Source organism: Nilaparvata lugens, chromosome 6 (genome assembly GCF_014356525.2).
Source record: "Nilaparvata lugens isolate BPH chromosome 6, ASM1435652v1, whole genome shotgun sequence".
Taxonomy (NCBI): domain Eukaryota; kingdom Metazoa; phylum Arthropoda; class Insecta; order Hemiptera; family Delphacidae; genus Nilaparvata; species Nilaparvata lugens.
The window spans coordinates 53,149,039-53,165,363 of NC_052509.1; the positions used below are offsets into that span (position 1 = coordinate 53,149,039).

The 16,325-nt window shown below is 36.6% G+C and overlaps 1 protein-coding gene across 1 annotated transcript in view; it reads left to right on the forward strand.

Annotated features, from left to right (window-relative positions):
- The first annotated feature begins 892 nt into the window (after positions 1-892).
- Positions 893-16,325, forward strand: part of LOC111053479 (transcription factor CP2) — a 54,758-nt gene continuing 39,325 nt past the window's right edge. Inside the window, exons 1-7 of the mRNA XM_039431256.1 lie at positions 893-1,253; positions 3,613-3,763; positions 4,572-4,652; positions 5,739-5,917; positions 6,467-6,722; positions 9,378-9,522; positions 11,784-11,996. Coding sequence (XP_039287190.1) covers positions 1,013-1,253; positions 3,613-3,763; positions 4,572-4,652; positions 5,739-5,917; positions 6,467-6,722; positions 9,378-9,522; positions 11,784-11,996 — 1,266 coding nt within the window. The 5' untranslated portion in view covers positions 893-1,012. The remainder of the gene's footprint in view (positions 1,254-3,612; positions 3,764-4,571; positions 4,653-5,738; positions 5,918-6,466; positions 6,723-9,377; positions 9,523-11,783; positions 11,997-16,325) is intronic.

Below are 16,325 nucleotides of genomic sequence, written 5' to 3' on the forward strand. Positions count from 1 at the left end.
GATATTATTTTTAAATTTTTGCCAGTTTTATAGTTTATTATTTATGTAGACCATGTATATTGTAGGGGGGTAGTCATTTACAACATGGTTGCCTAGTGCAACACTAAACAATCACGATGGACTGATAGGGGGTGGCCTGGTTTTGTATATTTTCGTTTGAGATTAATTTAGTGGGTGATGCGTAGAATAAACTCGCTGAACAAGTGTGATCTGAGGCGCGGCAACTTTTCGCGGTATTTCCTGGGCGGGCATCGTGTGGTTTCGAGAAAAGTGCGCAAATCCATGATACGACTGGTCCTGTCTACGCAGCATTACGAGATGGCTTTCCTGCAAATTCCTCATTCAGCCCTGCCTGAAAAGAACAGCAAGGACCCTCCGTGTGTTGGCTCCATGCAAGTGTTTAGCGAGTCCTACTACATTTGAACTCAGGACTCCCTACAGTTTTGAACATTGTACATGCAGTGGTGCAGAGAAACGTCAAAGGCAATTTTGTTGAGCTCAAACTTAGCTATTGATACTGATATCAATTTTCGTGTATTGGTCTACAGTAAGACACTACACTCATCTAAACAAGTTTCTAAACTCAGGTATATGCAGTGGTGCAGAGAGAAAACAAAGGCAATTTTGTTGTGCTCAAACTGGATACTGATATTTTCTTGTTTCATTCTAACACTACTTCCATCTAAACAAGTTTTAAAATCGTTTTAAACTTAGGCATATGCATCGGTGCATATATAAGACAAAGGTGAGCCCAAAACCAGCGATTGGTACTGTTAGTATTGTTATATTTGTGTTGTTACTCTTGAAGAACAAGATCCCCAACGTCGAAAGAAGTTCTAAAATTGTCCTAAACCGAAGTTTATGCTGTGCTTTAGAGGGGAATCAAAGGCAAATTTGTTGAGCTCAAACCCAGATACTGATACCGGTTTCTTCGTATTGTTACTCTCGATCACAGCTAAATCACCAGGAAGTGCCTTATACAGGGTGTGTCAACCCACACCATCCCTCTGGGATGGAATTTCTGATAATGGCGGACGAAATGATGAATTCGTCGTCGTTTCTGGAGGCGGCCGACCAGGACCTCGGAGGATGGGGGGCGGTGTGGCCTGATGACGTCATGGGGGGTGGACACAGTGAAGTGGGGGCGCAAGCGAACCCCTCCCGTAAGCGCAAGGCGGGGGCCCCCATGCACCCCCTGCCGTCATCAGCTGATTACAAGATGCACCACGACTCCGCTCCCAAACAGGCTAAGGGTGAGTGAACAGTTGATTGTTGATCATTTCATTCATGCATGAATATCACAGATAATTTATGAATGAAGCTTGCTAAACTCGGGTTTTGGGCCAAGCCACATGAAGCGTTTTTCAGGTGTTTCTGCACTGGCGGCGGACGAGTTGGCAGGGCAGGAAGCTCTCCGATTGGATGATAATCAGCTGATTTGCGAACGCCAACCCAATGAACACAATTGTTCTGGTTGATAAAATTATCAGGGGAAAAGACTCGCGGTTGAGGTTGATCCACATCTGTAACAATAGTGTTGAATTCAAATGTCGATGAATGATTGCAAAATTGGAAATTAAACTTTTTTGATTGTCAAAAATTTCTTCAAGCCTCTTCTGCTGATAATTTCACCAATAAAAACAAAATAATTTGTTTACATCACTTTATTGTTTTTGTGAATACACCAGTACCTACAAATTGATAATTTGTCTTTAAATATCAGAACCATTTCATAGTTACTAGTGATTGGAATAATCCAGAATACAGAGATAACAATAAATAAAATATATTCAATGTTATCACATTGAATAAAGTCGTCAGTCACATGGGATCAGTTTCAATTTAGTTCAATTTCATGGGATCATTCACATTAGAACGTCTCAATTTCACGCAATCTGGCAACGCCGCTATTTGGTCGACTAGGAAGCACAGTCCAACCATTACTTAGTAACTCAAACTTTATTGAGTGTATCATAATCTAACGTTGTTAGATTTCAAAATCAAAAGAAATCAATAATTTTAATTAATGAATTAATTAAAAAAGAATGGTTATAATTAATTATACACATTGACACCTATAATGATAATTAAATATATAATTTAATGTTTTTTTTAAATCACGGAATATCATTGTACAGTATGCAACAGTAGCTTGACACATTACTTCATTATGATAATTTTGTAATTAATCAAGTGCTCTCTCCGTGCCTATAGATGTTTGTGGCAGTTCAAAGTTCCCCTGCCAAAGATAACCGAGTTATATCTGAATCTGGGCTTGCTGAATCTTTATTTGTGTAGTAGTGTGCTGTTTGTTATGACGAAAATCGTGATGGATTATTTTGATCCAGGTCTGCTAACCTATGATTCACACTAGTAGACCTATCAGTTAGTTATCACATGTGAACCCTTTCATTCAAGTTCGTCATAGAAATAATGTAAAACAGAATATTTACACTGCTATTTGGGAAGTTTCAATCTAGAGAACAAGTAATGAGCTCAAAATTACTGGCTAGGTTATCAATATTCATGATGACCCAATAGTGTTGTATGCTTTCATTGAATACTCAGTTGTTACTTAAAGTTCGGTATTAGTCTTCAAGAAAAGTTCTGTATTTAGTATTTGAGACAAAGACTGAATTCTCAAATTGCTGAAGCATGTAGTTCTATGATTGCAACATGACTTGTTTAACGTTCACTAAACAATACTTTCTTTAAACACAACATTTTTTGAAAAGAGATAAGGATGCCAATAATATCCATAACATTAAATAATCCTTGTATTTCATGAAGAAATATTATTTAATTGTTAGTCAGTGGTAGCCTACTAATAGTGGTGTTACTATATTTATACCCGTTAGGCTATCAGGAGTTGGGCTAGCATGATATGTCCAATTTTTTATCACGACTACCAACAGAGTTTTTAATTCACCTATCCAGATTTGGCAGTTTAAACCAGTAAAATATAGAACTAATTCTAACTACAAAATTTAATCATTTATAACTGTATGATTCCTTTAAAATGCTTCCGTACAAACAAATGAAATAGAACTGATACTTTCATTACGATTTAGAATGCTCTAAGACGCATCATTTCTATCAAGTTATTGAGTAGTCGATGTTGAAATATATTTCACTTTTCTCAGTCTCTCAGCCTACCTGGAGAGCAATTATTTGATATTCGGAGGGTGTTGACCAACTAAATAGACAATACATAGAATTACAAATCTCAGTACCATTTTTGAATAATTTTATCACAAACATGTTAAAAAAATGGCATGAATGTCCGAAACATGTTGTGATAAAATAATTTAAAAAGGGTACTAAGATTTGAATTTCTATTTATATTACGAGTAGCCCTAAACAGCAAAGAGACAATAAATAGACAATATATTGTACTATTGTCTATTTAGATGGTAATTCCCCTCCTCATTTTAAATTAATATATTACTCTCCAGGTAGGCTGTAGAGCTGAGAGACTACTCCAAATGTAGTATCTTGTATAAATATTGGGCACTTTCTTGATAATGTCATTACATCTATTATTACTCTAATAGTATGATTTCTATTTTTAAAAATTCCTGATTTTAATAGACTATTTGCATTCAATTTCAGATGACAGAGATGATCAAAGTAGTTCGGGTTGGCAGGCCCCTGCTATGGAAGAACTGGGGAACTGCAGCAATTTGGCAGATGAACTGGATAGCTCTTGCGGCCTGACTGGAATCAGTGTCGACTTGAACCAGTCCTCCTACAACAATATCAGGTACAGTTAGACTCATTTCTCTTCAAAGTCTCAAATCTGCCTAGTAAACAGTATTTTCATCCAATTTCGTTAGTGTTTTATCAACCTACAAACCCTTACTAATAATAATAATAATGGAGATAACAGGTAAAACCCGGAGGATCTCAGTCAGTCAAGATCGTTTAGTTTGTCAAGTTTCACGTAATCAAGGTTTCGTTGCAGACTGATACACAAGTCAGCTACATCGTTGCACACTAGGGATATTCATCAGGTATCTATTTCGACCATTTACTGAGATCCTGAAACAAATGGGAAGTTGAGAGCTGGTTAGTTCGTCAAGTTTCACATAATCAAGTTTTTGTTGTAGATTGATACACAGTCAGCTACATCGTTGCACACTACTTAGGAGTTAGTGAAAATGGGTTTGGTAGAAGTTGGGTAAGAGTTAGGTTAGGGGTTAGGTGTATGCTTTCAAGTGGCTATAGTACACTATTATTCGCATTTTTTTTGTAACTTTGGAATTAAATAGATGATCTGTATCCACTGGGTATTCTGAAAGCAACAGGAACTTGACGAACTGAAAATTGATGTACTGAAATTGCCTACCGGGGCTGGTTCTTGACCAACTGAGATCTTGATGAAGTGAATGTCACCTCAAAAACTAAAACATTATGAGATACACTTGCACATATTTGTCTTCAAAGTATTAACTCCACATAATAAAGGGTATCTTCTCACCAATTTTTTTTTATTTACATTATTGTATTTTTTCTTTTGAATTGTATTGTTTTCGTGAGAAATGACATTTATTTTATTTCTTATATTTCAGTGATGCTCTCTTGACTTTGCCGTCGCTCACAGTTTTCAAGCAAGAGCTGCCGTCTCCTGGCAATAATAACCATGACAACAGGTAAAATTCAAACAAGCCATGTCTTTACTATAGATCAGTTCTGCTGTTTATGAATGAGTGAGTGAATGAATTGGTGCCATTCCGCTTCTATATAGATTAAATAATGATTTTCAGCATACAATTTTCATAGTCGGCTAACCACGAGAAAGTGCCTATATTGCGGGCTATACATTCTTCTTGTAAAGTCAATGAGAATAGATTAGGCATAGGACGGCAACAGGACCGCATAGTTGTCACGTTTCTTTTCCTACCGCCTTCTATAGTAGATAGCTGTGATTTTGTGTAGACTCACCGCACTCGCTTAAAAGCTGCGTTTAAAAAAGCTCTTGAAAAAGTTGACTCTGCCGGCGACTTAACACGCCACTCGCCGGCTTTTGAGCACTAGCGCATGCGCATACTCCTCAATTCTAGTGCTTAAAATCTGGCGCGAAAGGCATAACGACATAACCTAACTCTCAAATCAAGCCAAGCTCTGCATGAAGTCGAATAAATTTCTAAAAATATTAAATATAAGTAAAAACAGGTAATAAGAGCAGTAAAACAGTGTTGAAAACAGTATTCCATACGCCAGCTACTTGGCTACTGAGCGAGTGGAATGTTTTGTGTGTACTCGACAACTAGCGCACTCGCCAACTCGCCGGCTTGTAGCTTATAAAAAAGCCCCTTGGACTTGATCCTTAATGACAGACAAGTTCAACAAACGAATGTTAATCAGGTACTGACTTGAAATTGTGAATCTCACCATATGTGACTACTCAATGATTATAAAACATATTGTCTATAGTCCGTGAAAACCTTGGTTTTATGGCCAATGCTATTTCAATATAACAATATGAGCACACTTTTGCGGTTTTTATGCTGATTCTATCAAAAAGGCTCTCTTTTTCGCTCTTTCTCACACAGTTAGCTCAAAGGCTTTCTGGCTTCTGTGAAATATGGCAGCTCTGTACTCGATAAGAGCAGTGTTGCAATCTAAGCTTTGCACATACTGTAGTTGTCTGTTTCTTGTCCGCTACATACTATTGTATTTGTGTATTGCATTATATTTTTTGCCTAATGCAATTAATAAATATGTTTGTTTTTTAGTGTGCTGTCCTACAACAACTATAATGGAAACAGCAATGGCAGCGGCAATCTGTCTCCCAATCTGCTGTGTCCCTCTAATGGCGTCGCTGCAAATGCTGCCTCCAACAACATCAACTCCACCTCACCGTCACAATCTCAGTCGGCCCAGCTCAAATCGATGATGTTATACAACGCAACCGGTGAGAAAATATTTTTTTTTCAAAACCGCATCTTTTCAAAAACGTTCATAATTTCAATCACAATTTCCCATCTTTAAAAACGTTCATTATCTCAATCATTACAATTCCTCATCTTTGACAAATGAGATGAATTATTCCATAATAAGCAGTGTAGAAGACAACAGAAACAGCACGCATTGGTTGACAAGTGTGTGGATGGGTAGTTTGCACTGGCCTTCATTGGTCTTCGCTGAGCTGGCCTTCGCTCGACAAAAAACGGAACGATGGCCAACAAAGGCCAATGAAGACGAGCGCTGGCAAACCCCCCATCCACACTCTGGCGCTGGTCGTCATTTGTACGTATTGGGCCAACATGTGGATGCAGCATTAAGGATGTTCAAACAAATGTAACTGCCGACAGCCCATGAAAGTTGAAGTCTTGTTTAAATTCATTTTATTTTAGGCACTCGATTATGCTAGGTTACGATTGGAATGATATATTATTTGACTAAAGATTATTGAAAGTTGTGTAGCATGTTTTAAAATGTAACATAATTATGTTTGTTGTAGATGAACGCAAAGACAAGCCTGCCCCGCCAGTACCCGTGTGCCTTGTGATTCCAGACAACACGATGTCAGCGCTATCTAGCGAGAAGAGCGCTAACGACTTCAAGGAGAAGATCGCCTGTGGAGAAGGCAGTACCAGAGCTGCTGCAGCGGCGAGCAAGAGGTCCGAGTTGGAAGGCAACAAGAATAGTAACATTGCTGTCAGCTCGTCGTGTATGTCTCCCACTAGTTCATCGGAGCCGTCGGCTGAGGATTGCAGGTGAGCTGTTGTCAGATTCACTTCAAACTGTCAGAAGGGGAGATGAAAAGAAAGGCTTTTCCAATTAAACATTGGGTAAAAGAAACGAGACGGGGCCGCGCTACCTGTACACTGGGCTAAAGGTTCATCCTCTAGCGCTCGGATAGCATACTTTATTGTCCTCTAATTCCGCTTCATTTCCCTCATTGGTGGCCCCATGTGGATCCTTGAATGTAGAACACTAACTTATCTATTACTTTGCACCTTACATCTGTTGTATTTTCTATTGGATCTACTAATTATTGAATCTAAGTCAGTGATCCAGTACTTGTAATTATATTATTCCCAATTGTTCATTTGATGAACCTCAACTTGCTCACTAGCTGTATACAGACTAACTTGAGTTACTTATTAATACTTATTGAACTTATTTGGCTTAAGACAAGGTTGTCCGCTTTCTCCAACATTTTTCAATGTGTATGCTGATGATCTGTGTAGAAGTTGGAAGCAAAAGATACAAGGAGGCCTCCAGATATCTCCTACGATGCTTCTCAGTTCACTGTGGTTTGCTGATGACCAGGTAATATTGCAAGAAACTGAGGATGAGGAAAGAGAGCATTATACCATCTGAATCTCCTCAGTGCTGAGTATGGCATGACGATCTCATTCAGCAAAACGAAGGTGATGGCTTTCCAGGGAAAATATCCATTGAGATCTAAAATAGTCCTCGATAATAAAGTCCTGGAACAAGTATCACACTTCAAGTATTTGGGATTTGATATAACCTATGAAATGGACCAAGACTTGAGTGTAAAAATGAATAGATTCCAATCCATTTGTGGAACAATAAATAGGACTTTGAGAAACAGAGCCAGGAGAGAGACAAAACTTAAATTCTATAAGGTTATGGCTATTCCAACGCTCTTATATGGCTCTGAATCTTGGATACCTAGGAAGAAAGAATGGAGTAGGTTACAGGCTGCCGAAATGAGGTTTTTAAGAGCAGTAAAAGGGTGCACAAGGGAAGATAGGCTTCATAAAGTTGATATAAGAAGCGAGCTTAACATAATCTCCATATGGCAGAAGATTGAAGAAAATCGGCAAAACTGGAAAGAGCATGTTGAAAGGATGGAGAGCGACAGTATTCCCAGGGCAGTCATGTTGTATAACCTGGTTGGAAGGAGAAGTGTAGGCAGACCCCGTAAAAGATGGATGTGATGGTGAGTTTGAAGTTGGAACAGGCAAATTGCCTAATCCTTGTAGGAAGACGACGACGACGAACGTACGATTTTTTGGCGTCCTTTTAAATTCTATTAGATTGAACACAACTTGGCAAACATATGAAATGTATAATGTGTTTGTCAAGTTCCATCCAATCTCGTAGACTTGATAAGGCCATCAAACAAATGAAATTTACGTCCAAAAATCGATGTGGGCTTTACGCACCACGTACGTTTGTACTCATCATCGAACGATAGTAATGTGTGTGTTTATCCAATAACTGTATGCTACCACTGGTTTACTGCTGAAAGTGCCTTAAAGTAAGCTGACTGGTCCACCAAAATATTCCTCAGAGTGGAAACCTTAACAATAGACCACGAAAATGTCGAAATTCAATAACAATAGGCGACCACTGAAGGGTAACTCGATTTTCTGCCTGTCCATCCATTGTTTTCAGCGGCCCCGTCTCGTTTCTTTAGCCCTAAAAATTTATTTCCCAGACTAATGTAACACATGATGGACGTGTTCCATGAAAGCACATCTGAAGTAAATTTATATACACACTTTTCATGCATGTAATGAAGTCTAAGTTCATGATTAAATATCTCTGTAGATGGGCTGAGAGTGAATGGAAAAACACAATATCTTTGAACGCCGATTGAAATACCATCAACAACTACCAAATATAATATAAAATATTATAAATTATATAATATTGAAAGAATATAAAATCCAACGAGTACTGTTAGCGATCCCATCCGTATTACAAAGCATCTTGCACACATGAACAATAGTAGCTTCCAGTTGTTGCTGCGGGAATACTGAATTGGAAATGTCATGTTCTGTACGTTGTTTTTAGTTCTGGACATTTCCAAAATGTCATGTAGGTTACCTTATTCTCAGTTCCGGACATTTCCAATTCTGCGCTCCCGCGGCAGCTAGAGGAAGCTACTTTTATTGTCCGTATGTGCAGCGTACTTGATACATTGCTCCTTATGCATTCTATTTTATGCATAGGTCGATATAATAACAAACAAATAACAAATGATATCCATAAACGAGGACTACTGAAGGACTCTGTAAGATCTAGGATGGATGCAATACCTTCAACTACTTCAAAAATTATGACAAATCATACATCCAACAAATTTTGTCTATTTAGGTTGTGAATCCATCCTTTTATTGATACATTGCTGTCAAGGTAGGATGGATAAAAACATTAATGGCAACCTATAAATCCACTCAATAATTTAATGAAGCCAATAATTATAAATATGAGAACAGTTTTCCAGAACTTCATCATTAACATTAATTTGTTACGGATGAATTTATCGACAGTTCTAGGTAAGTTCTGAATCACGTAAAAGCAATTTCATGCAATATTTTATCTTAATCTTCATTCTATTTGATTACAAAATAATACTTTATTTGACAAGAACTCTCTTTTGATTTCAGATTCCAGTACGTGTTAGCGGCTGCAACATCGATAGCAACGAAGGTCAACGAAGAAACGCAGACTTATCTCAATCAAGGCCAGTCCTACGAAATCAAACTGAAGAAACTCGGCGACTTGTCCAACTACAGAGGCAAGGTTCTCAAGGTAAATTATTTCATTCACTTCAGTTATATTAGCTCCCAAATACGTTTAAATTTTCACGTTGAAAAATGCGTTGAATAAAATTCAATCCAATTTTCAGTTCTGAGCCTATTCAATAAATAATACTTTTAATAATGTCTATAACCTCAAACTTGGAGTAACAAACATTCATGGCCACTCGACAAGAAATAATAATCAACTAGAAGTTAGATTGTCATATACCGAAAAGAACTTAACTATATGAGAAATAAGTTATTCAATAAGTTACCAGTAAGTAGTGCTAGACATGTTACCTCAAGTAAGTTTGAATGTATACTGTAGGAGTGGTTAAAATCAAAATAATGTTATTCTCCCCAAGAGTGGCATGATATAAGCCTCAATGGCCTCAGTTTTCTATAGATTTATTGTTCTTTGCATCGATGCTTGTTTATCTTATTGCTTCTGAAGGTGCGTACAAACTTGCGCGCCACGAACCAGGACCTCCTATATACTACCGGAACAGAGCCTAGAAAAAAAATCTGGTGTGGTACACTCACACAACTTTCCTTGTTCATTGAACTGTAAGCCTCATTCTTAAACGAGAATAATTTTGGGGAATAACATAATGACGATTGGCGGCAACATATTTGAAACTACGATCAGACTACTGTATATGTGTATATATAATAATTGTTTTCAGAGTACTTTTTTCTTTGTGTAAATAAAATTGTAAAATTAGATGATTTTTTAAAAGTCGTCAAAACAGCTTTTTTACAGATGAAATATCTCGACTATGTGTTCTTCTTATAAACTCCTCTACCTTATACCTCATGCACGAGAGGGAGTTCACAAAGTCCATATTTCTCAAGGATTGGGTGAACCTCATTAGTTTCCCAGGGAAAAGAGCTGATAAATAAGTATAGAGTGTATGAATTTGAAATAAATCGGTCTACTCATTTTTGAGAAAATCGTGAAAAACATGTTTTTTTTAGTAACTATCCGCCATTTTTCTCAAGAATATTACGAAGCTACTGCAATTTTCCCAGAAATGGGACTCATGTCAGTTGATAGGGCTTATTAATAGCTATCCATGGTATAAATTTGAAGGAAATCGTTAGAGCCGTTTTCGAGCAAACCGTGAAAAAATTGTTTTTTTAGAAATTATCCGCCATTTTTCTGAAGAATATTACGTAGCTCCTGCAATTTTCCCAGAAATGAGACTCATGTCAGTTGATAGGGCATATAAATAGCTATCCATGGTATAAATTTGAAGAAAATCGTTAGAGCTGTTTTTGAGAAAAACATGATTTTTTAGTAATTATCCGCCATCTTGAATTGAATTTTATTGAATTTCTTGCTGTCGGGTCCTCATGGTATAAGGACCTTAAGTTTAAAATTTAAAGTCAATCGGTTATAGGTATCGTGTTCACAGACATACACACACACAGACCAACACCCAAAAATCATGTTTTTGGACTCAGGGGACCTTGAAACGTATAGAAAACTTGAAATTGGGGTACGTTAATTTTTTTTTGGAAAGCAATACTTTACTATCAAACCTATGGTAGTAGGGCAAGGAAAGTAAAAAATGACCGCCGTATGTGGTGGTCATATAGAAATTCCTACTGAGAAAAAAATCACTAATCAGCTGTTAGTGAGCGTTTCAGTTTGTCGAAATCTCGGTTCGTCTAGTTCCTGTTTAGATATCAATTCCGGCCACCACTTACGGTGGCCATTTTTTTTTTGTAGGCGCAGTTCCGGTATATAGGAAGTCCTGCACGAACACGCACATTTTGCTAATCAGCTGATGTTCAGCTTATTATATCAGTATTTGATCAGAGACAGTGAGATAAATATATATAATATGTATAGCATCAGCTGACGAAAAGTTGAATGCGCGTGTTCGTGGCGCTCAAGTCTGTAGGCACCTTAAGATGAATATTAGATGTTGTCTTTTCTGTGATATATCTTTGTAACTTTGATTTTATACTGTGATCATGTGGATAATACTATACTCTGTTGGAGATGTCCATTTGTTCTTGTAAATACGATGACAAATAAATGCTATTCTTTAAAATGTATGAATTCAGGGCTACTTTCTTGTATTTATAAAATAGAATTATAGTACCCTTTAAAATTAATAAAATCTGTATCCTTCTTTTATTATTTTATTAATTTTAAAGGGCACTATAATTCTATTTTATAAATGCTATTCTATTTTATTTCTTCATTGCAATTTGTCTACTTAATTTGTAGTTTGATGACAAATAAATGTGTTTGTTCAGAGCGTGGTGCGCCTGAGCTTCCACGAGCGTCGCCTGCAGTACACAGAGAGCGAGCAGATGGCAGCGTGGGTGGCCAGCCACCCGATGCAACGCCTGCTCGAAGCCGACCTGCCTCTCTCCTACGGCATAGTCGACGTCCTCCAGCACGACTCGCTGCTCAACACCATTCAGTTCCTCTGGGATCCCACCAAGGAAGTTGGCGTCTATATCAAGGTCAGTTATGATTTTTGGAGGTTCAGTCAGTGGAAATGATGGGAATCATGTAAAAAATAAATCAGAAACTGTACTTTTTATTTATATTTTGAACCTTGAATGCCGCATATTAAATTAATTCAAATTTTTTTTAGTTCAAGTAACTTACTTGTTGAACTATTATTTTTGCTGATTGACAGAATCCAAAGTCAGGGCAGTAGACTGTGAATGATAGTTGGTATTAATACCTACAAATAAATCTCTGAATTCTGTGCATAAAAAACTGATAGCTTGAAGTGTGGTGAGTACGCCAATAAAAGACAAAATGAGTCAACAAGATGAGATTTAATATTAATAAAATAATAGGCAGATGGCCACATACAAAAACAAGTGTAAGTAGATTAAATCGAATAAAATCTTTAGATGAATTTTATTACAACATGTAATAAAACCGTTAGAAAATAAGCGATTACCAACTTTAAATGAATTTAGGTCAATGACACTAATGACCATTGACGACTGACAACAATTGATAAGGTACTGTCAATAATACCTGAATTGAGAATAGAAAATTTTAAATGATACAATAATGAAGTTACTGCTGAAAAATTCAATCTTAATGATTTTAAAAAGAATAATAACAAATAACAATGAGATGTAGATAATGCTCTATATATTGAAATGAAGTTCCAAGGTCAATGTCATACACATTGAAATAGGCGTCAGTGTCCTTAAAATAACGCTTGTGAGCTAAGGGTAGCTGTCAAATACAATGAAATAATTGTTAATATTGAGTTATAGGCGACATAGGCCTTCAATGAATTGAATGTCAAGTTAAACATCAATTGAACAACTCAGATATGAGATTACGCTTGCAAGCCAAGGGTAGCTATCAAATACAATGTAATAATTGTCAATGTTGAATACAGGCGACATAGGCCTTCAATGAATTGAATGTCAAGTTAGACATCAATTGAACAACTCAGATATGAGATTACGCTTGCAAGCCAAGGGTAGCTATCAAATAATAATAATTTCTCTGGATGTTGGACGACACATCCAGAGGAGTTTATTCATAAATTCATACATTACATATTTTTTCATATATTTTCAATAATATAACAATATTCAGTGTTTACAAAAATGATACCTCACTATATAATATATGTGTCGAGGTTATCATCAAATTAATACTAATTTATGCTACAACAGATAATACAAAAATTCCAAAAATCTAAAACTATATCTATTACCCTAAGCAACCCTCTGCACTCATATGGTTCTCAACCTTTGTTTTTTGCTGTCGATTGCTGAGGTAGGATCTGAACCATTCAAGTGGCACTCCTCTTATACCTATTGCCTCAAGCTTTTTTATTAATAAGTCATGAGAAACAGAGTCGAAGGCCTTTGCTAAATCTAAAAATACTGCTAGACATTTATTCTTTTCCTCTAAATTGCTAGTTACAAATTTTGATAATTCTAGTACAGCTAATTCTGTACTTATACCTTTGCGGAAGCCAAATTGGTTAGGAGAAAGAATATTATTAATTTCTAAAAAGCTTATTAATCTTGATTTAACTAGTTTTTCTAAAATTTTTGATACATTGCTAATCAGTGAAATAGGTCTATAATTACTAATAATTAGTTTATCGCCTGCTTTATGTATAGGTCTGACACAGATTTGCTTCATTGCTCTTGGAAAAGTACCATATAACAAGCTCAGATTAAAAATATGAGTTAAAGGCTTAGAAATTAAATCTTTTATTCCTTTCAAGGTCCTGTTATCTAATCCATCTAGGCCTGGTGCACTATGATGTGTAAAGAATCAATTGTGTTTATTATTTCCTTTTCATCTATGGGGAAAAGAAACATATTACTCTGTACATGCAATTCTGGTACATTATCTGCTATAATTTCGTTAATATTTTTATTCAGACTCTCAGATATTTTGTTAGCCATACTCTCTCCAATATTAACAAAGAAATTATTTACATGACTCAATAGTTCTCTAGGATTATCTTTCAGTGTGACTATGTCACCATTAATTTTCAAAGCATTCAGTTGTATATCCTTTTTCTGATCTGAATCTGTAGCATCCTTGATTATTTTCCATGTCTTCCTTACATCATTGTTTGCTTCATTTAGTTGCATCTTGAAATAATTTTCTTTTGTAGTTTGGATGAGTGACGTCAGTGTATTTCTGTATCTTCGGTAGTAGTTAGCGAGTTCTCCGTTCTCTGGGTCCAGCTTCCTTCTTCTATTTAGAGAATCCCTTGTTCTTATAGCTGAGATAAGTCCTCGTGTTATCCATGGTTTTATGCTCTTGATCCTCTTCTTTTGTCTGTAATGATGTGTATTGCTCTCCATATGTTTTTGTAGAATTTCTAGGAACTTTTCGTAAGCTGAGTCTGTGTTATTTGACTCAAAAACCTCCGTCCATTGTTCCACTCGCAGTCCTCTCCTCAAGCCGTTCAAGTTGACAGATTTACAGTTAGTTGAGAGTTGACAGTTAGTTGAGCTCTGTTCATCCCCATTTGTTCTGTCTAACTGATGTTCTTCCAGTCCAAGAATTGTAATGAAGTGGTCTGTGATACTCGAGTGATACACGATTGGATGGATTTTACTTTTACAGTTGGTCAACATATGATCCAAACAAGAAGACGTTCCCGCTGTTACTCTGGTAGCCTTTTTAATGCAGTTCTTCAAACCGTGTTCACTCAATAAGTCGTAATAATCATCAAGTTGATAATGCTGATGTGGCTGTAGCGTATTAATGTTGAAGTCTCCTGCGCAAATAATAAGTTGACCTCTCAGTCTACCAAGCACTGTTTCAAAGTCCTCTAAAAACTCTGTTATGCTGGCGTAGGAAGGTGATCTGTACACTGCTAATATATTATATCTCTCCTTTGATGTTTGAAGTCGTAGATGAAGAACGTTGGCCTGTCTGATATTTAGTTCTACCGATTGTACATTGAGATTTTCCTTTGCATATACAATTACTCCATCATTTTGAGTACGATTATTCAAAGAGTGAAAAATATTGTAGTCCTTCAGTTGCTTCTGTGTATAATCTCTTTTGATCCAGCATTCTGTTAGTATTATTATCGAAATCATGGGACATATCCTGTAGTTGAATCATCAGGTCATCGAAGTTCTTCCTAATACTTCTGATATTGAGAGAAAATACAGTTATATTAGAGTGTTGAAGAGCAACGTGGAGTTGTTGTTTATCCTCAATCACACTGTCCTCTATCTCATCCACGGAATCAAGTTCATTTGCCACATCCAGCACGTTATTATTACTCATCATCATGCTTATTCATACGCACCCCTCCATGCTTGTTCTCCTCTATTTTCCTCTGCCATCTCATTATATATTTATCATCAAAGCTTAATGTGTTTTTTATAAGCAATGATATGAGATCATTCTCCGCTGTTGTTAGATAGTTGAAACTATGAGTGTGCCTACTGAGTGCTACAATCACATGACTTTCACTGTTATAGATCTCTAGATCCTTTGAATTTGTCCTCACTAGAATAACATTTCTATAAGTAAGACCTTGTGCTTCGTGTATCGTGTGAATTTTTATTGTTTTATCAATCCTGTCACCTAGTAACTCTTGAATAATTTTTTTCTCATTCTGCGTGTATGTTAATACAAGTGTTTCTGGATCAAGCTGTGGAAGACCGCCGTTAAAGATGGTCTTCCTAATTGAGCGAAGAGTTCCACTAGTTGTTTCAATTTTACCATAGAATTTGGATAGTGCGCAGCATACATCGATCGGACATCTTCTAGTTAAAGTCACTTTCCGTGTGGGCTCACAAAAAACTGAAGGATGAGACCATCTAACTTTCAGTCCACTCCTTTCGATGTAAGGAATCTGTTTAGAATCACCAAGTAGGAAAACTTCGGAGCATCCTGATAATTTCGCAATGAAACCAATGTAGCCAGCATGCATCAGTACAGCCTCATCTATAAAGACACGATGATATTTCTTGCCCACTCCATTTATAATGAAAGATGAAACGGTTCTGTAATCTGATCTTATTATCTTTCTACAGTAATCCTTACCGTACTTATGAATGACAGCCTCTCTGATGTCTTTGATTCCTGCTCTTGTTTGACTGAGAACTAAATCTATTCCTGGTTTATGCTGGTTCAGTATTTCAAACGTCTTTCCACACCCTGGCACACCATCTATCCACGTAATATTAGGAAGACTTGAAGCAGAAATGTCAATTGATGATATTTTCTGATACAGCTCACCGTTTAACATGAGTTGTGTATCTCTACTAACAAGAATGTATTTTTCTTTTGTTAAGAATCTTTTATTACTCTCGTTGAATTCC